At 37.1% G+C, this 26,315-nt stretch overlaps 1 protein-coding gene across 1 annotated transcript in view; it reads left to right on the top strand.

Annotated features, from left to right (window-relative positions):
* Positions 1-26,315, top strand: part of LOC117435610 (collectin-12-like) — a 97,103-nt gene that overhangs the window by 9,330 nt on the left and 61,458 nt on the right. Inside the window, exon 2 of the mRNA XM_034058931.3 lies at positions 5,624-5,674. Coding sequence (XP_033914822.1) covers positions 5,624-5,674 — 51 coding nt within the window. The remainder of the gene's footprint in view (positions 1-5,623; positions 5,675-26,315) is intronic.

The raw sequence follows: 26,315 nt of genomic DNA, 5'->3' as shown, positions 1-26,315 counted from the left end.
TGAGGTGGAAACTGGATGGAATCAGGAAAGACTAACGATGGAGCTCTTGAGCCCGAAGAGAAGCTGAATGAAAAGAAGTATCACCTGAGCAGGTAGGAAAATGATTGATAATATCTTGGCAGCGCTGTGCAGAGAAATGACCTGCAGTGAGCGAGGCAACGAAATTTAGATATTAGCGGTGGAGCACGAAACGACTGCGTCTGAGCGTTTGCTACAAAAACGAAACACTAGACAGAAAGGGTGCAGGTGATCAGGGCTTAAATAGAAAATAGATACTAATTGACAGGGAATTAGAAGATTAGAACCCCTGCTCCACGCCCCCTGAACCACGCAAGATAACATTTGTTGTTGTTACACACATTTACATTTTTTGCAACGCCCAGAATGATCCTCAATGTCTGCTGTCAGCTGTCCGTTCTTAAGTGTTACTAAATATTTGAATTAAATGCCCATACGGTGTTTCAGCTGCAGAATCGTAAAAATGAATAAGTTATAAGCACTTGCTTCTTCAACCGCCAGACCTGCAGTTTATGTGGCATATTGAAATCAATACAATATAGCCAACAATCCAGTCTGGGCTTTGTAATAAAATCAACGTCATTGTGAAATAATGTATTATAATCCTGTTGATTGCTTGAATCACTGATGAAAGTCATTCTACACATCATATATTATTATTATTTACATTACATTTCTCAGGCAGAATGACTGTGCCACCTTGAATGTGAAGCTGCAAAGAAATTAAAAATGTGCATATTCTAAGCTCTCTGCACAGATCAGTGACCATCGAGACTGATGCTAAATGAAAGCCAGAGACTGTTGCATTTTACAACACAACGAGGTACGGTCTGGATATACTGGATCAAATGGCACAGCTGTATTCTGTCAAAGGGGGTCCTCACAGGTGGCCTGTGGCTGTTTTTTATAATGTTTTGGACCTGGCAGCCATCAACGCTTTGGTTTTGTACAAGGAGTGCACTGGTAACACAATCACTCGGAGGGATATCATTTTACAGCTAGCCCTGGAGCTACGGCAGAAACATTTTGATAAGAGACACGAAAGCTGGCTGGCAAATGCCCCTCAACCTTCAGCCAGCGCTGTGCCCACTGGCACATGGAATAAAAGACAGTGCCAGGTTGCTAAATGCAATAAAAACAGAACTTTTAATGTCTGCGTCTGTTGTGAAAAGGCAGTCTGTGGCAAATGCACTGGTACAGTTGAAAAGTGTGTTTTCTGCATAGATTGTACTTAGAAAGCTGAACAGACAGACAGAGCCTTTGAACTCTGTTTCACTCAAAGCGCTTTCACGTTGCATAAGGTATGTTACATTTTTGTTTTATGCTATTTTTATAACTAGTTATTTATGTTTTATAATTCTATATGTGCATACAGCTTTCTACACCTGTTTACACAGAGGTTTATTGCATAAAGTTTATTTTATTACAGTTTTTCATGTTTATGTATATGTGCTCTTTTTGAAAAAAAATAAGAAAAAAGATAAATTTTCAATGTAAATACGGTGTTTCTGGTCTGAATATGTTATGTATGATGTTCATAAATAAAAATATTAAGTTGTATCCGATTGTATGTTTTTCATTTTCATATTGAAGGTGTTTTAAAATGGAGCTGCACATTTTGCGGGTGCGGCGGTTGTATGTAGTCCGAAATCTCGGCAGTTCTAGTGTTAATGATCAACAAAATGTGAATATGTTACAAAAAAAAATGTATGTAAAGCTGGTACATTCGTATCGCAGAGAAACTGGAGAGGAACGGGAAATTAAAACAAGGTAAAGGCAATCATCCAAATAAAGCTGAAGCACTAACGGATAACGACATAGAGCGTCTGTACAGCACTGAAACACTACGTTTAAAAAAAACCCAACTGTACTGCTGAACCTCGTCTTCTTTAATATTAGCATCACAAGGGTATCCATGTATTATAAAAAATAATAGATGGGCCTCTTCAGTGAGTTACAGGAAAACAATTCCATATCGGGTTTCTGTGACAGTTTACAATTTATGTCACAGAAACAGAATTATTTTCCTGTAGCTCACTGAAGCCCATCTATTATTCTATTTATATATACACAGTTGTAGTCAAACATTTACATACCCCAAAACATTCTCGAAAACAAATAATTTTAAGAAAAATCTTTTTTGCTTTTGTGGATGAGGAAAAAAGTTACAAGAAATTGATGTCTACAATTATTTATTTCAGCAATTTCTTTGCAAAACTCAAAAAAAGCTAAATTTATTTTGGTAACAGAAAGCTAGGGAAACACATTTTGATCTTGCTAGGAGTAACACTCAAAGGAAACACATTTTAAAACATTCTTCTGTTTTTGTAATATATTGTATTGCATACATCTTCATTACTAGTTTCTGTATTTTATTCATGCATTCTAGTCACACGCAACAACACCTCATTTATCCGTGGATTTCACACGGAAGAACGGAGTTGCACTAATTAAATCACACGAGACATAATAAATGTTCTAATATAGTTAAGTCAAATGCATCAGATTTACAATATTTTTCTGTTTCTTTCTTGTCTCTAAACAAGTTCATCTAATGATTCTTTCTGTGTTCTGCTGTAAACTTTCTCTGCCATTTCAAATTTAAATTCCTGTCCCAAAAAAACTACAAAGTGTGATGGCCTAGTAATTCAAAATTTTGAAGTGCGTTTTTTTAGTGTTTACTCGATCACAGGCCCAGAAAGACTTCAGTATGATCGTGTTTACATGTACCAGTTGTTCCTAAAGGAAAAACATATGGTACATGTTTCAAAACCTGATTTATGGGCCATTAGAATCATAGAGTTCTTTTTTTCCACAGTTTTAAAACACTAACAGTTTGGTACCAGTATTCCTTTTAGAATAAAAAAAAATGGTTTACACTTAGACAAGCAAATGTGACCCATTGTGCACCACTGTAATAATGAATAATCCATTTTTTTTTGTTCCGTTCCTCAGCTCAAAAGGAAGCAATGTCAGTTACTGTTTGTAAAAAAAAAAAAAAAAAAGACTATTGAATATTTCCGGACTTGTAGAGGCTATTCGCTTCATCTGCCAGTAATGGCAGAAAGCCCAACTACATACGGTAATAAAGACTCAGCTTTATCATTCAGCAGATACTGAACGTTGAGGAAATGTGTTTTCTAAGCACATAGAAAGCATTTCATTCTTCTGAGAAGTTTGAAATTTTCAGATTTACTTATGACCTTGTCAGAGGTTATGCCAATCAGATGGCCACAGTGCTGTAATTACAGAGGAATCCTACCTAAATATGTTACAGGGATGCATTATATCAACTATTTTTAATATTCAATTTCCTGTTTAATATCCTATTCTCTCCAAAGCTATCATATGTGTGTTATGTCACTATGTAACACAATTTTTGTTCCTGGGTAGTAAGTGTTATTTCCTAATTGCTTATGCCTCAAAAGTATAGAAAATGGCTATTATTCCCCACAAACTTTGCTTTTGTGACCAGGACAGTGATATTTTGAAATTTACCTATTTCCAATGAGAAAACGGGCGAATTTGTGTCTTTTCGTTCACATAAAGTCAGAAAAAAACAACATATGAATCCAAATTAACATGTATTTATACTAAAGTAATACAAAAATGACTACAAAAGATTTAGAAGTGAGTAGTTTTTCGAGATTTACAATTATACTGTAAATCACTTTCACGAATCAGCCCCCAAATGTAGTCTCCCATCATGTTCTCGTTATACTGTCCTTGGTAGCAAGGACGCTCCCATGTTCTCCTTGAATTTATCAAGATGAGCATCAAGGATATGTACTTTGAGGGACATCCTACAGCCCATTGTGCCGTAGTTCTTCACCAGAGTCTCAACCAGCTCCACATAGTTTTCGGCCTTGTGATTGCCCAGGAAGCCCCGAAGCACTGCGACAAAGCTGTTCCAAGCTGCTTTCTCCTTACTAGTGAGCTTCTTGGGGAATTCACTGCACTCCAGGATCTTCTTTATCTGTGGTCCGACAAAGACACCGGCTTTGACCTTTGCCTCAGACAGCTTAGGGAAGAAGTCTTGAAGGTACTTGAAGGCTGCCGACTCCTTATCTAGAGCTCTGACAAATTGTTTCATAAGGCCCAATTTGATGTGCAGTGGTGGCATCAGCACCTTCTGGGGGTCCACCAGTGGCTCCCACTTGACATTGTTCCTCCCCACAGAGAACTCGGTCCGCTTGGAAGGGTCCACCATGCAGAAGTAGCAGTTGCTTGAGTGGTCAGTGGGTTCCCGCCAAATTCTTGGGATAGCGAACTTCATGGCTCTCTTTTCCCCTTTGTACCATCCTACAAAAATACATTTATTTCACCCATGACTAATGTGTAAGAGATTCTCGCAACATTTTTCATATATGATATATTTTTTCAATAACATTGAAAATTGTAAAACATTTTAAAATTAAAAACTTTTACAATTTTAAAAATTTTAACAAATTTTATAACATAAAATTCCGAGCAACAATTGTCCTTACCTTCCAGAGTTTTTTTGCAGTGCTCGCAGGTGAAATGAGGTGCCCAGGGTTTGTCTTGATCCCCGACAGGCATGCCGAAATATGCCTTGTAGGCCTCACACATCACACATAGCAAAATGCATCTGCCAGATGCTTGCAGCCTCTTGATGCCATCTCAGAAAAATGCAGATATGTATCCACTTAGGCAGCTGGAACTAAACTGAACTGGTGGGCTTAAGGCCCCTGTATTTATACTACTATTTATATTACTGGAAAGTTCTAGAAGTTACTCCAAGTTTACTCAGCACTGAATCTATCTGGAATGTTCTGGAAAATAGGTAAATTTCAAAATATCACTGTCCTGGTCACAAAAGCAAAGTTTGTGGGGAATAATAGCCATTTTCTATACTTTTGAGGCATAAGCAATTAGGAAATAACACTTACTACCCAGGAACCAAAAAAAATAAAAAATTTGTTACACAGTGTTATCTATTATTGTTTCTGCTTTTGAAGATATTATAAGTGTAATACTTGTTACAAAGTTTTTAACACTTAAGTCTCTCTCAAAGTTTTTTAGTCAAAATGTTTCGATTCATTGTATTTTCTATAAATTGACCTATTCTGCAACTAAATGCTTAATAAAAAAAACATTCAACCAAGTATTTGTGGTAAACAAAGACAATGCCTTGGTTTGATTAAATATACCCCTGCTCTTTCATAAGGTTATCATAGTAATTAGTATAGCAAAATGTAATAAAGCCTAGTTAAGCATAATAAAGCCCAGAGAGATATGGTAAAGCATAAAAAAAAAAGAAAGAAAACATGGTAAACTATGGAAAAATGCATTTACAAAAGTTATGAAAAGCATGGAGATAATGAAAAACTACTATGCAAAATGACTGGTAAATATTTATAAGGGTGTCCTCACTATGTACTCTTGACTGTCCTGGTTATGACTTCCTTAGTTTCCAGGTCTCAAGATTCAAGAATTTATGCCGAACAAGTAAATGAAAAAAAGACAAATCCACAATTTTTTCATAATACTTTTTAGTACTGCAAATGTCAAACTGCTACAGTACATGCTCCCACAGGCGCAGTCTGCGGAACTGTTTCAAGTGTGTTGGTAACTGTTTTTACAGACGATTTCGCTGAGGAGGAAGAGGTGCAGTCCTTTGGATACAAGAGATTTGGTGAGTAGCAATAAAGCTCATGTGTGATTTAGGACATCTTATAACTCAAAGGAGTGGAGCCAGTTTCATTGTGTTTTTGGAGTCTGTCTTACCTATTTTCTTGAATAAAACATAAAACTATACACTTCTTGGAAAGCTGTTAGTTTGAGATCTGATAGTTTGTCTGCAGAAGTGAGCTTTGATAAGGAAGGCCTGACTACACTCTTTGGAAGAGGTGAATGCCTAATAACATGGCAGCTGTAAGTAAAACCTAAAGGACCAAACTAAAAACAGCTGCTGAAAGTCTTATTTAATATTAATCAGATAATAATTGAAGTATCCCATTATAGGCATTTTCCTGTGAGTCTTAATTGTAAATTACCTGTACAGAAGATGCATAATTTGTCAAATGGCTCAAACTGTTGTACAGTCAGAGTATTTAATTATACCCTGTTAATGTTTGACATGTTGAAAACTGTTTTTTAAGCAGTAACTGTCATTGTTATTTTTTGTTCTGTATCAACTTTGAGGAGAAATCCATGACGGCCAATTATGTTCTAATGTGTAATACACTTTTATACGCTGTGTTTTGTATGGTTTATTTGAGACAATTTTTATATCTATACAAGGTATAGCTCTGCTGTGACCAAATGTTATTTCAATTAGAATGTTGGTAGCCATAGTTTTGTTGCATGTAGAATATGATAAAAGGGTCTCGCTAAATAAGACGTTTCTCAATGGCATAAAAAGTCTGTGTTTTTTTTTTAAAGCATAAAGGTCGATTTCAACCATTCTCTGCTTGAATGGAAAAATAAAGGTAAATTCTTTCTAAAGTAAACGTCGATATTGATTGTGGATTTGGCAAAAAAATAAAAATCGAATACTAGCAAGCCTAATTATAACATAAATGTTTTCTCTTTAACTGAAACTTGACTTGGAACTGATGACAATGTTTCCTTGATCGAGGCTTCTCCTCCAAAGTATTCATTTTTCCAGAAAGCACGCTCTACTGGGCGGGGAGGTGGACTTTCCACTACTAGCCACTACTAGCTCTGAACAAATCAAACAGGAAATTGTTGAAGGTTATTCATCTTTTGAATGGTTGACTTTCAATTTAAATAACCAATTACCTGTTCATATATCATCCACCTAGGTCATACTTGCTATTTTTGACCACATTTGGTGATCTCTTATCTATATTGTCTGTCAATTGTGATAGGATTCTTTTATTGGGTGATTTGAACTTTCATGTTAACATTGAAGATGATTCTAACTCTTCTGAATGAGGCTGCTGGATTCCCTTGATTATGTCCAGCATGTTAAAGGTCCTATTGATAACTGTGGCCATACTTTAGATCTGGTAATTTCTTGTGGTTTAGTTGTTCAAAATGTCGTAATTATGATCTCACTGTTTCTGATCATCTTGACATTCTTTTCAAGGTTAATCTGCCTTAACTAAAAAGAGTGTGGAACGTACAATTAAAACTAGGGATGGGCACGACTACTCGGATACTGAGTACTCGCCAAGGACGTTAGTATTCGTTAACATATGGAGTAATCGTTTTTTTTTTTTTTAGATTTACAACAATATGCTGGATTAATTTCATAAGCTTTGTAAAATAAAACATAAAAACGTGATGTCAATGTGGTATTGTGAAATACAAAGATAGACCATGAAATTTGAAATGCTTACATTAACAATACATTTTTAATGCAGTTTTTGCAACGGCGTGTTATTCAGAGCTAATGCCCAGACAGAAGTGACAAGCTGCAATGACACACCCACAGCAAGCTCCCACATCACAAGCGCCGCAGCGCTCAACACACTCTTTGGGGAGGATTATTGCATTGCCGACTCCGATGCCGATCGGAATGAGATTGAGCAATATTTCACCGAGCCATGCATCCCACCCGATCAAAACCCATTGCAATGGTGGAAAATCAACGAAAAAAATTACACCAAACTCATTGTCTAAGCAGTACCTATCAATCCCTCAACCTCAGTTCCAGCGGAGAGGGTCTTTTCTACAGCGGGTCTAATTGTAAATCGGCTCCACACTCGCCTCTCCCCTGATCATGTAGACATGATCGTTTTTTTTGAACAAAATTATTGATTTGCTAGCGAAATATTCAGGCTATGTGAACTTTTTTAAAACTTTTGCACAAGAATGCGTCAGGCCTACGCTAAGTATTTATTTCGCTCAGATTTCATTTAATTGAAATAACTTATTTATGTTAACTTTTGACGGTTTCATTAAAAACGGTTTAATTGTGCAATAAGCTAAATGTAGCCTGGTTACTTAGGACACAAAGAGATCCTCCGTTCTCATGTGTAATAAATTATTTTCAAATTGCACTTGTTTTCTTTGTTGACTCCTGTATGAAATGGCAAACCTTAGCCATTACAATCTGTCATGGTTAATAAGACTTACATCATGGCTGGCGTTAGGATAATTTACATAAATGTGCACTCATTAAATATTCTCAAGAGTACTCAAGTACTTGATAATAATATCATGAGAGTACTCTAATAGTGAAATAATTCCAAAATGCCCATCCCTAATTAAAACCTGAGTAGTTCATTCTTTATCTGCTATAAAGTTTTTCTGAGGCATTAAGTTCATCGCCACTTATTCAGTCTTTATCATTAGATGAGTTGGTTAACATCTACAACACCTACTTGACTAGGATCTTCGATACTGTAGCACCAGTTAAAACTCAGTGTCTTTTAAAAGAAGCTCGACATGGTTTAACCCTTTGAGTAGTATGAACATACCGGTACGTTCGCTGCTCTCTGGTCCCAAGGAGGCTGTGTGGTCCAGTGGTTAAAGAAAAGGTCTTGAACCAGTAGGTCCCCGGTTCAGATCCCACCTCAGCCACTGACTCACTGTGTGACCCTGAGCAAGTCACTTAACCTCCTTGTGCTCCGTCTTTTGGGTGAGACGTAATTGTGACTTAAGACGTAAGTGACTCTGCAGCTGATGTATAGTTCACACACCCTAGTCTCTGTAAGTCGCCATGGATAAAGGCATCTGCTAAATAAACAAATAATAATAATACGTTATGCAACTTTAAACTTGAATTACTGAGCCTACAAAACCCCTGATCACATAATATTGTAACACTAGGTTTCTGTAACACCTTTTATTGGTCTTTTGTGCCCTCTGCTAGATGTTGACTGAATTACATATAATAAACCCAGTCAGAAAATGCCAACAGTGTTTGTAAACCAGCGAAAATTGCTCAGTGAGAAAGAAGTATTAGCAATAATACTGAATTCAGATTCTGATTTAAATTCAAATACATACAATTCTTCCACTGAATCAGATGTCAGCGAGTGTGTCAGTGAAGACATAAGCGAAGAATATTTACCACCAACATCAAGTGACAGCGAAGAGGCGGCGCCTATCTCTGTGTGTTGCTCCATGCTTCAAGGGGTATCATACGCTGAAGCATTAGACACTCTCACTCCCTCCGCCCCCACAACCTGTTTACCCGGATATGATTTAGTCATCTCCCTTGCACTTTTTTTTTTGTTAGGACGTGTTATTGTGGTTGTTCCACCCCGTTGTTTATTGTTTATTGCCTACATGTTATTTTAAAACCTTTCCCTATGACTAAATAAAAAAAAAAGTATTCATTTGTATTATTTAATTACGGTAACAATGATTTGTCTGTATTTCATCAATGTTCATTACATACATACAAACAGCTTGTTTGTACGCTGTATAATCAAGCGCATGCAGAAGACTCACTCCTGTAGGACCGGCAGTGCATTTTAGAACTCACTACTCAACGGGTTAATGATACATCAGGTAAAATATAGGAAGACACTGGTGTTGGTTAGATTATCATATTATTCTAATTTAATCGAAACCAGTAAAAATAACCCTAGGTTTATTTTTGCTTCCCTAGATACAATAGTAAATCCTCCCCCCAATCCTCCCATCATTAGCATTGGCTCCTCTTATAGTTGCAATGGCTTCTTCAATTATTTTAAAATAAAATTCTGGACATCAGAAATCAGATTCTACAGACTCCTTCTATTATGGAGGATTCCTCCATAATTGAATTAGAGCTGTTAATGCTACTATGGAGGCTTTTTCATTGATTACCTACAAGAACTGACAGAGCCAGTCCTGCATCTGAGACCCACTACATGTGCTCTTGATTCCATTCCTACAAAATTAATAAAATATGTTTTTTTGTGTTATTAACCCTTTGCGGTCCATTTATTCAGCGCATCGCAGGTGTGTCAGGTCCAATTTATTTTCACACGCGCAGTTTATTTTAGATGCGCTGTTTAAAATGTTTTTTTTTCACAGTAAAACAGGTTTAAAAGGCACTGCATATCAACAGGACACTCAGTACTGCATCTCCAGCCCCACCCCACCCCTTGTTCACTGTATTTTTCACATCTCTTCATAGTCGTGCATACCGATAAATCATCTCCTGATCACTCGTTTTATCACCAAACTCCTCAATAATGCGATCCAAGTCATTATTTTATTACTATAACATCTCAAAAAGCTCTGCAAATGTCTGTGATGTTCTTTGAGCGCTGGATGCAGAAGCAGCTATCTTGTTTGATTATGTCCATGTTATCTCTGTGGTGCCTGGGCTATGTGTGTTGCTCAGATCTGCCCCCTTTTTTTCGGCTTCTCTCGGCTCCTATAGATCTCACTCGGCCATTGAATGGTTTTCTCTGCTTTTTCTGGAGAAAAAACGACTAGAGACCTGTGTTTTACGTCTTTTTGATGATGTCGGACAGGGTCCGACATCGGACTGGAAAGGGAAAATTGTAATGTCGGATATGGTCCGACATAGGACAGCAAAGGGTTAATACTCACATTAAAAAAATATATATATATAAATGGATCTGCCATTTTTAGCTAAGGTTTTAGAGGGAGTTGTTGTCAATCAATTACACAAGTTTTTAGCTTTTAATAACGTATATGAAAAGTTTCAGTCTGGATTTCGTGCTGTACATAGCACCGAGACAGCCTTTGTTAGAGACAGAAATGGTCTGTTGATAAGCTGTGACTCAGGCTTTCCCTCAATTTTAATTATTCTAGATCTAAGTTCTGCTTTTCTACTGTATACCACTTCATTTTATTGAATCGTCTTGAAAGCTCAGTGGGATCGTCAGGAGGTGGCCTATCATGGTTCAGGTCTTGTCTTTCCGTTAGGTTTCAGTTTGTCTCTGTTGGGGAGATGAAATCTGAGAGAACTGGAGTGAAGTCTGGGATTTGCAGAATATACATCTTTTTTTCAAACATCTGCATTTGGAAAAAAAACGTCTCTTGGGGATGGTGTAAAATGCTGATCTGTTTCCTGCTTTTGTTATGATTTCTTCACTGCGACCTTATATGCTCCTGGGATCCAGAACTTGGTCTTTTTATCCTGGTACAGCTGTGTCAGCAGAACAGGGGTCTGCTGCTGGGCTGGCCCCCCATGTATTTGACTCTCTGCAGCGCAACTCTAGACCTCTATAAACAGAGCAGCAAACCAGCATGGCTTTCAAAATAAACAAACAGGGGTTTAGCAGGCGACTGCTAAACACAAATGAATGAGAGAATCGTTATAAAAGGACTAAGATGTACTGTATTGATTATACATCCATATATCAATCTGATATATATATATATCACCTCAGAGCTACAGCGGCAGAGGACAACGCAGCTTACAGGCATGCCTGCAGGTGCCCGGCCAGACCACAGGGGTCGCTGGTGCGCGGTTGGCCAATTGTAAGCCCCCTTCCCCCCCGCCCCGGGCAGCGCTCGGCCAAGTGTGCACCGCCCTCTGGGAGCTCCCGTCCACGGTCGGCAGTGGAATAGCCTGGACTCGAACCGGCGACGTCCAGGCTATAGGGCGCATCCTGCACTCCACGCGGAGCGCCTTTATCGGATACGCCACTAGGGAGCCCCCGGGTGATGTGAAACTTTTAGCCATAGCTGTAGACATCGCCTTTTTTTTTTTTTTTTACATTCTTGATATTGTGAAAAAAGAGTTGATGTAAATGAAAAAATGGTTCTTGTTTATTACATTCTACATAACTGGAATGTTTATTACATTCTAAATAACTGGAAATCTGTATCCCCTTATTCTGACTCACTTCCCAAATCTGAAGAAACATCTGTGATTTAGGTAGTCACTATTTGGCAGCTTGAGTTGCTTTTGCATCCTAATCTGGGTTGATCACAGAGCCCTTTTTTCACTTGCCATTTTAGAAACTAGCGCAAATGATCAATTATGTAATTGTTGACCAACACGGATATGTTTTTTGCCATCGAATACATGTCAACCAATGTTCATTCAAATAATCTGATATTTGTCCCAGCACTACTGTAGAGCGAGAGAGTGAGAGTGAGTTAGAGAGAGAGAGAGAGAGAGAGAGAGAGAGAGAGAGAGTGAGAGTGAGAGAGCTTTTTTATGGACTTAGTACTCAATAATGGAGGCCAATATCATGCCTGACCACCTGAGACATCTCTAATTTTCCTCTATGTTGTTTATTCACAGACCAGCCAGATGCAAGTCTGTTTGCTGCATTCCACGATAAGGTTGTCTCAAGGCCATGAGACTTGAAGCAACTTAAGGAAACTTTTTTTTTTTCTGGCAACTTGTGAAGCTACAGTACTATCTGTTGTTTTCAAACAAATGTCCCCATTTATTTCAAATATCACCTACAACTGGCTGCTTCAGTAGACAGAAAACAAGTTGCCTGAAATTTGTCTTGAGTTTCATGGCCGCTAAGGCAATGACACATCAGGAAACATTCTGGCAACTTTTTCTGGAAGCTGTTGAAGCAAGTATTTGAAACTGATGTGATATTTTCGGTTGAAATATACAGGGAAAATGTCCCCTACAACTAGTTTCTTAAATTCTTGGAAACTGTTGAAGCAAAATTGATACGTTGTTGCTTGAATGCTTCACATGAGGAACATTCCAGAAAATGTCATCTATAACTGGTTTCCAGAAAAAAGGTTGCCTAAAACTTATCTATTTATTTATTTATTTATTTTTTTTATTGATTATCAGGTTAATGTCTACTTTAAGACGTAATAATTGAAAAGGACCACGGGTGAGGCAGGGGATTCTGACCTAATTCCAATACAGGTTCTAGGCTGGAAAATGTTATGAAAATGTCCGAGGGTAGCTCAGTGGATCATTGCTGACCATGTACTATCACTGAGGTTTTATTATAGTTCCTGCATGGAAACTGCCTACATAAGACATTAACCTAACCTGCTGTTAAGTTTCAGTGATTTTAGTTGGCAGGGTTTTTGTCAAGTGAAACTCTTCTGGAATTTCTGAAGTTTCTGAGCTTCTCATGGGACCAATTCCCAGAAAATGCAGTCAGCAGATTTCGAGTGAATTAGGGTATTAACCCAGACTGAGTCCCTGACCATGTGCATGGTTTCACTTATGCACTCCTTGTAAAGCACTAGGCTTAACATTATTGTTCAGCTGTTAGTAGAAACAAAAATGAGAACAAAAGCTATGGGCTTGGAAACCATTCTTATTGTGACAGACAGAAGAAAAAAACACTGATAAATAATTGAGTTTACTCATTGTTTGTGAAACAGGCTTGCATTGTGCACTAAGCTCGTTAGAATACTTTGTCTGGGGTTACCATTAAATGAAATGCTCCCTGACGTAGTTGCTAACCACTGTTTACAAAGTTCTGGATAAATTAAAGTGGAAGGGGTGATTGTGTACTTATCATCAACCAGTGGGATACATTTTCAGAGCATTTATTCCAGTCTTTAATTAACTTTTTTGGGGGGGGTAACTTAAATTCTTAAATGTTTAAACATGTGTAAAAGTTTAAGATTTTTGGCTTGTTGGATTGATTTTTAAAAAAATGTTTATCATTTTTTTTTTTTTGGTTTAACAGTACATTGAAAAATGAGAATTAACTAATAAACCCTCTCTACAGCAGTTCAAAGGGGTTTTGTGAACCGCAAACTTGATTTAATTAATTAAAAGGTATTTTTAAAAAGACCATAACAAAACATTCCTTTAAACAGTTCTTTTATTTTTGTGAATAGGGCCCTACATATGTACACAACAGTAACATCTACAGAATATAGAATAAACTATGAATACATACTTAATATTAAATAAATAACCAATGTAGCTCTCCCTCAATACTTCACAATTCGATAATTCATGATTTTGGTTAATTCACGGTTAGGCCTTTTGACTTTGAATTGTACACATACTTTCACTGATTCACGGTTTTCAATATCTATTTCATATGTAAGTCAGGCAGCAAAATAAAGAGGAAGTGTTTTATTTTACATTTATATTTTGCTCTCATATTTCTGATAAAATAAATTATTTTAACGTCCCCTTACTATACCTTGTTGTGTTATTTCCAATTGCTCTGGGTAAGGCTGAATGCAGAGGACTGCAGTGCTCAGTTTTATTGATACTTCATCTTCAGGTCGCTAATGAGTCTCAGAATTTCACAAATGTATGTATATCAAATGTTGATTGATTTGGTACTGTGTGGATTCTTGTGAATAACATGCCAGAAAAACATTGACGTTACCTTAGGTGTGTGTTAACAAAACTGGCTGCTACCTTTTGGCGGTGCCAGTGTCCTTTACAATGCATGCACCGTGAACACTATACATTATTTAAATTCAGTATGTTACTATACTATAGGCTCTTATACATGATCATATATGAAATAAGCGGAAATCATATGTGCATAGGCTATGGTAGGCTACAGTGTGTTCATGTTAGCACATTTTTTGTGACTATTAGTTAAATACCTACAGGAGTATTTTTGCACAAATATGTTCTTATGTTCTCTCAAGTTACATCTGGTCCAGAGGTGAAGTATTTTTTTTGTCTTTTCTTTTTTTTTTCTTTTGTTAATGGCATAGATCAGCAACTCTGTGGGCTGCACTTCTCCTCTGCATGTCAAAGTAAATTGAAATCTAATATTGGGCAGAAACACTTCATCTACATATGGGTACTCACACTTTTTTCAGATGAAACAGTTTTGTTTCACCTCGGTTAATACAGAAGTAAACCTGGCCTAGACCTTTAATAACCTCTTTATTAATGTCGACTGGTAGTGTCAGAGTGCGTTGCATGGGGTTAAATAGAGGACATGACGCCCAGTCAGAGGTCAGGTGGTTTTACTTCAGGTCGCAAGGATGTGTTAGGCTTCGGAAATCACGCCTTTTGAATGTTTGTCAGTTCTTAGCATCTTTTGTTTTTCACCTTTTCTATTTTCTATATTACTTTTCAGATTACAGACATGGACTGTGTGATTGTTTAAGTGATACGTGCAATGTTACACTTTCCTGCATCAGAGATATAGAAACAAAACAAACATCTGTCTGCAATTATGTTTTATTTCTCAATGTATATCATTTTCAAAATAAAACAAAATAACTCAATCAAAGGAATTTGGTTTCCCAAAAAAGTTTTATTAAAACAAAATTAGATATCCACGACCACTGTGGTTTCAGTCACGTAAAAAAGAAACTATAAACAAATAGACCATTAGCAGAAAGCCATGTGAAATTCAAAGCAGACATGACTTTTTTTTATTCCAAGCCTTGTTTGCAAAGGCCTTACCATTTGTTGAGTGGATTAAATGGCCAGATAACGGGAAGATACATTAAAGTATCTGCAGCCCTTGTGTCCTGTAAAGTACGCTTGTGGGCTGCTCTGTGGTAAACTATAATTATGTGTTATTTATGTGTTATTTAGAGGGATTCAAATGTTGTAAATATATTTGTTTGGTTGCTGTTTCAGAAAATGCAAGTGACTCTGATTTTGTGGAGAAAAGCTGTAGGCAGTTGAAAATACTGTATATCTAATAAAATGTTGCCAAAGTTGCCAGAAAAATGTAGCCATATCAAATGCAGCCTCTATAAATCAAAGCCTATAATCCATGCCTTCACTCCTAGCTAATCAGAATACTGCAATTCCTGCCAAAAAAGTACATTGATATTATGGGGGTGCAGAGAGCCCAATTACTTGTACTTGTCGTCACTGCCCTATTGGAGCCAGGAGATGATTCAATGCATTTTTTTTTTTTTTAACAAAAGCAAAGTTAATTGTGAATTACTCGTAAAAATTGCAATACTCGTTACGAATGTTCATTAGTACTTGTTGCTCTGCACTGATATTACTATATTTATTATTTAAGAGACGGTTTGTAGATTGTAAAGAGGTAACACCCTGACCCTGCAGTCAGAAAATGTACCAGAGAGAGGTCATTACAACCTGCTTTGTCTTGGTAGTGTCTAGTGCTATAGGTGGCTGGGTTAGAACCCTGACAGTGGATGCTCCTTAGAGGAGGCAAGGGAGGCAGAGCCTCCTCAACTTTTCAAAGAAAAAAAAATACAATTATTTGCTAAAAGGTAAGACTTTTTTTTTTTAACCTAAACCCTAGATTCAACATTTCTAAATTAACAGCAATTCTGGCTGCTGAGAGATGCGCTTAGAGTATTAGCAGCGGAAGAAGGTCTTATGGTCCTGGAGGAACTTTTTTTTTTTTTTTTTATGAGGGGAGGCTGTGCCTCCTTGACAAACTCCTATCTCCCATTAAGCACAGTAGTTGCACTGGAAGATTGCGTGATCTGAGCACAGGTTTTAATTGGAGGAGCCCAGAGTTGTTGTTTTATTTTATCAGAGGAGGCAATGCCTCCAATTGCGAAGTCCTGTCTGTCTGAAACACAGTACTCGCAGTAGCAGATTGCGTCATCTGAGCACAGGTTTTACACTAGAACTGCCGGATTTTCTTACTACCTAGAACCACCGTGCCGGACATTTTAACCAGTACATTTTTAAACAGCTTCGATATGAAAATGAAAGACAAACTATCAGATACAACTCAAAAGTTTTATTCTTGAATATTATATCGAACATCTGCATAGCAGAAACACCTATTTAAATGGAAAATTAAAGATAAAGGTCTTTATTTTCAAAATTAGCGCATACAGCACAACTACAAAAAAAAACTATTACAAACAGGTATATGTACATACAAAACTATAAAACCAAGTAATTTTTTCTAATACTAACATAAAAAAGAAAAGTTTGTTTATTTGTTATATTTATTTATAACTTGCACTTCTCATACACTTGGAACTCGCTTTGGATAAATGTGCTAAATAAAATAATAATAATAATAATAATAATAATAATAATAATAATAATAATAATAATAATAATAGGGTGTGTAACGTGAATGCTTTGAGCAAAACGTACTTCACAAACACTTTTATATTAAACAGATACGCTTCATATGTACAGAACGGTATCTAATTATTTTGTTGGCCATTTATTAAGATTAACAAATTAAGTCAATAGGGTGTGCTTTTTTTTGTCTGACTTTCACCTGCTTTAACAACTTTGTTTAGAAAATATTTTATGCAGAGTATGTTAAAGTTACATGGTCTTGAAATCTAAATGCTATATTAATGTTGTATTTTAAACATACATTGACAGTGTGTAACAGTTATGTTTATTAGAACAGGGCGTGAAACAATGGACGGCACCAGCGGCAGTTGCCTCAGTGCCCAAGCCACTTGCCGCAATGCCTCTCAAATTAAAAAAGAAACTTACAACAAAAGTTGCCTCCGTGCCCGCCCGTCATTGCCGCCGGTGTCCTTCAGCACCAGCACATCTGATCTGCAACCCATTCACAAACTTGCTCAGCATCAGCTGGCCCGTTCTTTCACAATTCAATTGATTTCTGTCTAATCTTGTTCGGCGAAAAAATGATTCAATATCATAATGTATTATTGTTGCCATTCTTTTTACTGTGCACCTCCCAGCACTAAGTCACGAGACAGATGTATTGTATCATTGGTTAATGACGGGCAAACAGAGGGAGGGACGCTGTTAGACTGAGCTCAATATGACCGCACTTCAAGGAATTTTCAATCACACATGTTCACTGGCAGTGTAACTCTGTGATTTTTCTGTCTGTGAGCACCATGCTAACACAAAAACATTTAAAAAGAAAGGAGGAAGAAGAGCTGTCTAAAGAGGCAGCGAAGTGTTCTAGGATTTACCTAATGTTCAGGTAAGAAATCCGTCCCCGACAATAATAATAATATTAATGTGAACTTACATCAAGTACTGCAGAAATTGGTTGTGCCTTCATATGTTAAGAGCCACTTGTACAGTTTGCATTCCACTGTGTTTGGATCATTTAGGTATGTCACAAAAAATGCTTTTAACAGGCCATTTCTTTAGCAGCTGAAATTTAATTTATTTTCGATGCTTCGCTGTCCGCTATTTCATATACACGTGAATATCCTTCACATATGGTATATTTAAAATACCCATGACCTTAAAGATTTCAAGACCATGTAACTTTAACATACTCTGCATAAAATATTTTCTAAACAAAGTTGTTAAAGCAGGTGAAAGTTTGGTGCATTTGTTAGCCATATGGTACATATGAGTGACACATATAGGCCTACTAGGGGTGTAGTGATTCATTGTGTATTGATAAATCCTGTGTATCTTGATACATTTCATATCTTAGGATCAGTCTATCGTTACGTCCGTGTGGAGGTTTCAGTTCCGCAAGGAACTTGTGAGCCATTTCTGTTTATTCTGTTTAGCCATATTTCTGTTGATTGAGACACACCATGAGCCAGATAGCTGCAGGGATGGCGTGGAGCAATGAAGAAACATTTGCTCTAATCAACATTTGGGCCAACGATGCAATCAAGAGAAACTTGCATGGAAACGTCCATAACAAGCACGCCATCTTGAAAGCCTTAACAGATAAAAGAGTTGTCATGTGAATTGCTTCCGGGGCATTACGTACGCGCATTGTGTACTTGCTTCTGTCACCCAGGTCAACCCGTAGCCGACCCGCATGACACCTTGTCATGACCCTAAAGGGTCTGACCCGGGTGGAGCATGCCAGTGTGAAAGGGGTTTTAGCCTTTTGGTTACTATTGTAATAGCTGAGTTGTTTCTTGAAATTCTGCTTCAATCCCACCCAGCTGTAAACATGGAAAAATGCAATGAGATGTTGCATCATATAAACTCACATAAACTTGTAAGGTTTTGTTATGTGAATCTGGCTTGGTGTGAGGTCTGTGATGTGCTTTAACATACAGATGCACAAGTTAGCTAGGTTCCAGCATTCTCCCGGGTCTAGGTCCTAATTAGGATTGCTGCTTGTGCAGCATAAACATCTTTGTACTCTGCTACTGACATACCAAAAAAGCTCTCTACAAGAGTACTATAGTTCATTATATGATAAGTGGACTTGTTTAGTCATTCACTTTTATAATGATTCCAAAACCTGTTGTCCTGCAATAACAGGACATGGTACAAAAGACCCTATTGATTCACAGCAAAGCCTGCTGCTGCTAAATGATGGATTCTGTTGTAGTCAGAACAGAATCGGCACATAACTGACTAATTAAAATCCAGGACCCGAGATGTACATGGAGGTAACCGTCTCCCTCGCTAGTATAAAAACCTTTACTCTGCCTCGTACTTCATTTTCTCTGACAATTTAATGCACCACCCAATAAGTTTTTCTGCCTTGTGTTAGGTTTGACTCCTTATCAGCTCAAGGAAATCCAATTCATGATATGGGTAGTGCCCACATTGAAACAGAGCTCAAGCAGAGCTGGCGTGCTAGCATTTGGAATAAAAACAGCTATACTTCTGATACCAAAGTGAAATTTACAGCACCAAATACTGATCAGGAGACCAACTGGGAATACCAACACACATATTTGGTTTCCTTTGAAGAAAACAAGTTGGTTAATAAAAACCAAGCCCAAGCTCACATCAGTTACTAAGAGAGAGATTGCTGTTATATAATTATACTCAAAATGAACTAAATTGCTATTTTTCTTAAACCAGCAATATCAGCACTTGAATCCCAGATGAAATCTTTTCAACTCAGTCAGTATCACCTTAAAAAAAATCTACAATCTTGGTGACATACACATCCAAATAAGGTCCAGTTTTTGTTTCCAACAAAAAAATGTGAAGCATTTAATAAGTGATACCATAAAGCAGCTACTGTGAAGTGTCATCATACTGTACGTCTGCAAAATGTTACAGACAAAAGTACAACTGTGACAGACATAAATGTAGTCATTTTTATTTAACATTCAAATAACGGATATCGATGGAGGTGTACTACAGGAAACAGGAAAGCCTAACATCAGACATGCTTGCATAGTAAGTGGACAGTAAGCAGGAAACACAACTTATATGGAAATACCTGCTCTTAGACCAACATAGTTCATAGTTTGAAATGTTCTACTTGGGTGATTTAATAATGCTTCTTTAAAGCAACCAGAAATAACAACCAATTGTTGAGTGCTAGAGGCATGTGAACAAAAGTTACCAGGCATTGCATAGTAGAGATAAGTAACATTTGGGCAACTATTACAATACATTTTAAACATTTTTGATTTCATATATATTTAATATAAACCTATTATTATTATTATTATTATTATTATTATTATTATTATTATTATTCGTAGTAGTCGTAATCGTAGTCGTAGTCGTCGTAGTAGTATTATTATTAGTCATTTAGCAGAATTTTTTATCCAAAGCGACAGATGGGGAGATCTGTGTAACTGCTACAGCAGAGTCACATCTCTTATCCAAAGGATATATACACAGGTACATATATACAGTATATACACAGAAGTTTTCCTACAGACCCGTACCTCAGCAAATCTGATCCTTATAGTCTACTAAGTGTCACTGAGCTAAAATACCAGCACTTTAGGTTAATGATATAAAAATGATCCAGTCAAAATGTTTAGTACAGTAGATTTTTTAAGTGTTGGTAGTAAATCAGGCTGCCCTTCTTGCTGTGTTTCCCAGTACATATTATTATTATTATTATTATTATTATTATTATTATTATTATTATTATTATTATTATATTCAAGAAATACCTGAATCTGAATCCTCACCAGTAGGATGTGGTTATAATATGAATACATTTTGTTCTTGTTGTTATTGCTGAACCAGTGTATTGGTAGTCCCCGAGTTCAACACATTTCTCAGTGCTGTGCACTTCTGAAACTTTGTTATGTAAGCTGCTTTTAAGTTCGTGGAACCAATTTTTTTTCTTTTTCATGTTTTCGAACTTAAAACAAATCTTGCTCAATGAATTTGCTCAAGCCTGATGTTGTCGTTAGACGGCAGCAATAATACAGCTACGCTAATTTAATACATATTTTGGTACAAACATGAGTTTTTAGGTACCCATGATTATTTTTTTTAAAAAAAACACTGAATGAAGAGGTCTTTCAACACCTCGTACTGTGGTTTTTTCTCCCTGTTTGGTCAAAGAAACTTGCCAATAAAGGATTGCTTGGCACGGCCTTCATTTATAGCAAAACATTGTTCAGACTTACGTCACAAATGGAATGTGCACTGCTGAAGTCTCGTAAACATAATGTACGACTTCTGGACATGATTCCATGCAAAAAAAAGTGTTTTTGATCAATTGTATGGCTTTTTAGCATGAGAAGGCAATTTACCCAACCTTTAAAGTCATACAATGTTTTAGACGCGCACATCCTATAACGTGTGGGTATGTGCGTGCTACGTCACATAAATAACAATTCTGCAGGGAGAATAACGACATTCTAACCGGTGTGGAAACCCAGCCACTGATTAGTATTCAATTATGCGATGCGGTGAAAACAGCAGAGTTCATGAGCTGCACAGAAGGCTCTATAGACAGAATTGCCAGATGCCTGCTTCGCCCAATATCAGCAGAAATCCACTCAATTGAAATCACGCATGCGTACAAGTGGATGATAATTTTGAGCCTACACTATACTATAATTAGGGGTCTACTTAAATCGCGGTAAATTTACGTATTTTTCACAGGTATGTTGCGGAATAAAATTAGGATTTCGTGGACCTGTTTAAACATTAAATAAACCTAAGTAGACAGTATTTCAGAACACTATAAAGCCTAAAAATAGTGGTACTTGCTTCCTTACTAAAACAGAGTGTTGTCATTTGTCAATAAAGGCACGCATGCAGCATCCCCCAGCAGGTGACTTGCCCATACATTGAGACTGCACTTTCTGCATCCACTGAATTGGTTGGAAGTTAAGGCAAAGCTTTGCCAAGTTATACAGATGTGGAAATCGATTAGAAACGGCCCAAAAACTCGGTTACACAAGGGCATCTGGCATACTTTAATAAAGGCAATGTATGCAGCACCTTCGTTGTCATGTTATTTGTCCCATCCAATAATTTATTTTATTAGTACCGAGTCAAAACAAAGAAAACGTGGCTATTCGGGTCTAAAATTCCAACTGCGAAAAAGTAAGCAGCAGGTTGAAGCGAGGTGGCTGTGCTGGATCGTTTTAGTACTGATTTAACTTGCAGGCAGATACTTCTTGTCTGGGCTGACTTTCCAGTTTGGTTTCTGAAAGCTGTTTATTTTACGTCCTGTTCAGCAGCCTCTGTAGTAGCCTTTTTTTTAATGTGTGATTCTGAAGCTAAATAGCGATCGATCATATTTTCTCCAAAGACACATTAAGATGCAAAACAATTACCTCACTCTGCATGTACAGTTTCTTTGGGAAATATCTTAAAACGATCATCAGCCGAAATATACTTTGCTTTTTTTTGTCGTCCATTTCTACTATTTTACCTCCAATGCTGAAAACTAGATTTTAGCAACCTAAATCAAAACAATGCAGCACCAACTTTGTCCCGCCCCCTCCTGCACAGTACAGGTCACATAAAAGCAGTAAAGACGCACTGATAGGCTGATTAAAACTTTGTCATTTGAATAGTAAACAAGAACGTTAACTGCTTTGGAGAATTTCTTTTGTAAATGTTACTTGTGGATGTTTTTTGTTTGTTTGTTTTTTGCTTAAGTGCAATGCACACGGGACGGCGAAGGAATTAATAGGGCTATCTACAGAAGGAAGATACGTAGTTTGCGTCGCTTGTGTTGTGCAGTAGTTCATTTAAACAAGTTTTTTTTTTCCTCTCCGTACTTGTTTGTATGCATTGGCCCCTAAGAGGTGAATTTTGTGCTGACCCCTCAATTTTACGATTTCCGCGAAATCGCGATTTAGGTAGATCCCTATATATAATACTGTTAAAAAATCAATTCAAGATTATTATTTTCTTTTTCATTTTTCTTTTTGTAACCTTGCATACCCCCTATGACTCTCAGAACTACCCCTAGAGGTACACATATCCCTGGTTGAAAAGCCCTGATTTAGAACATTGTTCCTAATACACTGATGGTTAAACGGTTATCTATTACCATCAGTAGTAGATGAATAACAGTTTTTTTGCTATATTTCAGTATAGGTGAAGCTAGAATTACTATACTGTAGAAATGTATATATATATATATATATATATATATATGTTAAGCGAGAAGCTGTTTGAATTCGTTGTTCTGTGTATTTGAATGGGCCTCTCTGAACCATAGATTTTCACAAATGACAACAACAGACTTGTCTCTCACAAATCAAAGGGAGCCTTGTTCACGAGTGGCAAATATTCAAAGTGAATTATTTTATCCCACAACTATTGCATAATAATATATAATTTGGCTCGCGTGAAAGAAAAACAGATGTTAATGATAAAGCAGAAGCATTTCCATAAAACAACAAGGAGTAAAGAAAACTTAAAAGCGTGGTCATGGCCTTAAATGTTAATAAAAGAGCATTTTCTCCAGGGAAAGCCAAAATCAACACAATGCTTCCTGCACATAAAAAAAGCCTGGAATTTTAATCTTCTCACAGTTAAGGCACTAATCACTGTCACATTTTCAGTTCAGTGCATGACAGAACCAGACTAAATATTTATTGTTTATTTAAATGTATTATTATGGATTAAGTGTTTTGTGCAGGATATCACATCTGGGATGAGAACTATAGGGATGCGTGGTACTGTCTAGTTCTTAGAATTATTCCATTGTAGGGCTGTGTTTGAAGGTTCGAAGGTTTGAAGGTTCGTTCATTAGCCAGGAATTCGAAGGAAGTTTTTGTATAAAAGTTGTTGTGTTAAAATCCGCTACCAAATCATTATACGTAGCAACTCTATATGGTGCCGCTGCCCTGTATGGAGCAGGGTATAGTATCCAAAGCACTGGGGCGGTACGATTGTAGTGCTTCAGTAAAATATGTAATGAATATCTAGTGCCCAAGACAGTGTAAGAGAAGTGCTATGGTAGAATATGTTTGAAACATACAAAATATACGATAACACTAAAAATTTTAATTTCAAAAACTGAGCACCGTCCGCCCCTCCGCCCTCCAGCTCATGTTAACCAGAGGCACATTTCTTCATTCGCCATCTCGACAGCAAAGCGTTGTATAGCGTAAGCTGTACTGAAAGAAATGTCTCGAAATCCCTCTGCTGTTTTGGGTTTTTTTTGTTACATGCCCAGACGACCAAAAAAATAAAGTTGAATACAAACTGTGCAAGCGACTCGTATCATAGACAAGCGTAAGTTCATATTATTATTATTATTATTATTATTATTAGTAGTTGTAGTAAAATGTGACTGATAACCTGCTTGGAACGGTAACTGTTAAATAAAGCTTTGTTTTCCTAAGTCCGATGCAGTTGGTGCTGCTTCAATGCAAGCTTACTGTTTGTATCGCAAGCAGCATCAATTACGTGTAAATAAACAATGTGTATTTGTATTTTTATTTAAATTATAAAAACATGATTACTGTTCTGTAAAATGTATTTTTAAACTGCATGTGAGTATTTTATTCCATTTATATGGATTACCTGTAAAATAATAGGATTTCAATCAAATATAAACAAGTAGCTATGGTGACGTCACCAGTAAATTATGCAAATGAGTACCATCGAAGTTTCGAACCTTCCTTTGGTAATGTGTTCCGAACCTTCGAAGGTCAAAATGTACCCTTAGTTGCAGCCCTATTCCATTGTAATAAACGTGTACTGTACATGGTTTGTGATCAAAAGTAAAATAAAATAGAAATACTTGTGTTTCTAAAATTGTGGATACTTTGCATGTATGCTTTGATTTAGATGACCATTAAAATAAGCATTGAAGATGATTTGTATGCATTTATTCTAATGTACATTGGTTGCTGTTTGTCTTTCATTTATATCCCCAAAAGTTCAAGTCAAAGACCATGGCACATCTGGAGTGTTCTGTCCAGCTCTGAATGTTCATGTTAATTCGTGGATGTTCACATCTGGATCCTACACAGCTAAACAGCTTCCCATTGTCCAGAGATATAGGCTACATTGACCATACACAGACACTGGTGTGCATAGCTGTTGCTCTGATTGGAAAATGCACCCAACAGTATCGTCTCATACAATTCCATTCCATTGTAATTTATCCAGCAATGGCAAGCACACTAAAACAGTTTAAGCTTCATTTCTGTTTGGGCCAAGATGGAAAATATACAGGAAAGTTCAAATGTATATCCAGAGGCCTGTATACATAATATAAGAAATAAATGGTGATGTAATAATACACAGTAGCAAACATACAGTATGATCTATTTCAGTGATCTAAAACAGCTGCAAATCTCTGCTACAGACAGCTCTTTCCATTTATTATATTCAGTCATGTTAAAGGGATTCAAAAAATCACCCCAGTGAGGAAGACTGGTGCTTTACATAAGGTGTGTTTACACTTGCAACTCGGACCTGAGCTGGCCTAGGGTCAATGAAATTAAAAGATTCTTATCATTTGAGCCACGTGTTTATTATAGTGCGTGCCCGATGATGTCATATTGACCACCCCTTGCGTGAAGACATTTCTGCTTCTCAAAACACAGAGGCGGAAGTGTTTAAATCAACAACAAGCCTGGCATTTGTGTCCCTTGTGTGTTTCTACTTCAAGGTGGTCGCTCCGTGCTAGTTAAAATTAAATTTTTCTGGGTCCCTGAGTGGCTCATCTGGTAAAAGCACAGCCGAGTGGTGTGCAGGATGAGTCATACAGCACAGGTTTGCGTCCTGGCTGTGTGAAGAAGCCGGTCTTCGCTGGGGATTCTGAAGGGAGCGTCGCATTGGCTCTGGCGCTGCCGTGGGTTAGGAAGGTAAAACTGGCAGGGACTGTTTCTAGTCATCGTGTTACAGTGAACCCTGCTGGCCAGGCGCCCAGTGAGCTCTAAAGCGGACACCTGCAGGGCTGTCCTTTGTCCTCCAGAGGTCGGTAGCTCATTGACCACCGCTCTCGAGTTCTTAGGTGTCGAGGGATCTCCTGAACTGTATGAGTAATTGCTGCAGTGAGGATATTCCAGATTGGGGAGAAACATCCGGGGTAAAATAATTGGGCACACTAAATAAAAAAAATTAATAAAAAAGATTTTATTTTGCCATCAGAAATGGTGCAAAGCATTGTAAAGTTTCATATCAGTACCATCTACTTGTCAGACTCCTTTGATATGTAGGCCTAAATAACGCCTGTTTCTTAAAATGTCTACTTTCAAAGTCTCTTCTTCAGGGGTATGTGGATATTTACAGAAATAGGTGTTATTGTATACGTTTACACATCAGTCTGACAACTCTTCTAATATGTAAATTTAAACAATAACTGCCGTTTATGAAAAATAATTATTTTTGCCATTCAACAAAAGCAAAATTAATTTGTTTAATAGCTAAAAAGAAACTCAGCAACTTTCAATTGTTTATGTTCTCC

This window comes from Acipenser ruthenus, chromosome 3 (assembly GCF_902713425.1).
Source record: "Acipenser ruthenus chromosome 3, fAciRut3.2 maternal haplotype, whole genome shotgun sequence".
In the NCBI taxonomy this organism is placed as follows: Eukaryota; Metazoa; Chordata; class Actinopteri; order Acipenseriformes; family Acipenseridae; genus Acipenser; species Acipenser ruthenus.
This window is presented reverse-complemented; position numbering and strand designations above follow the sequence as displayed.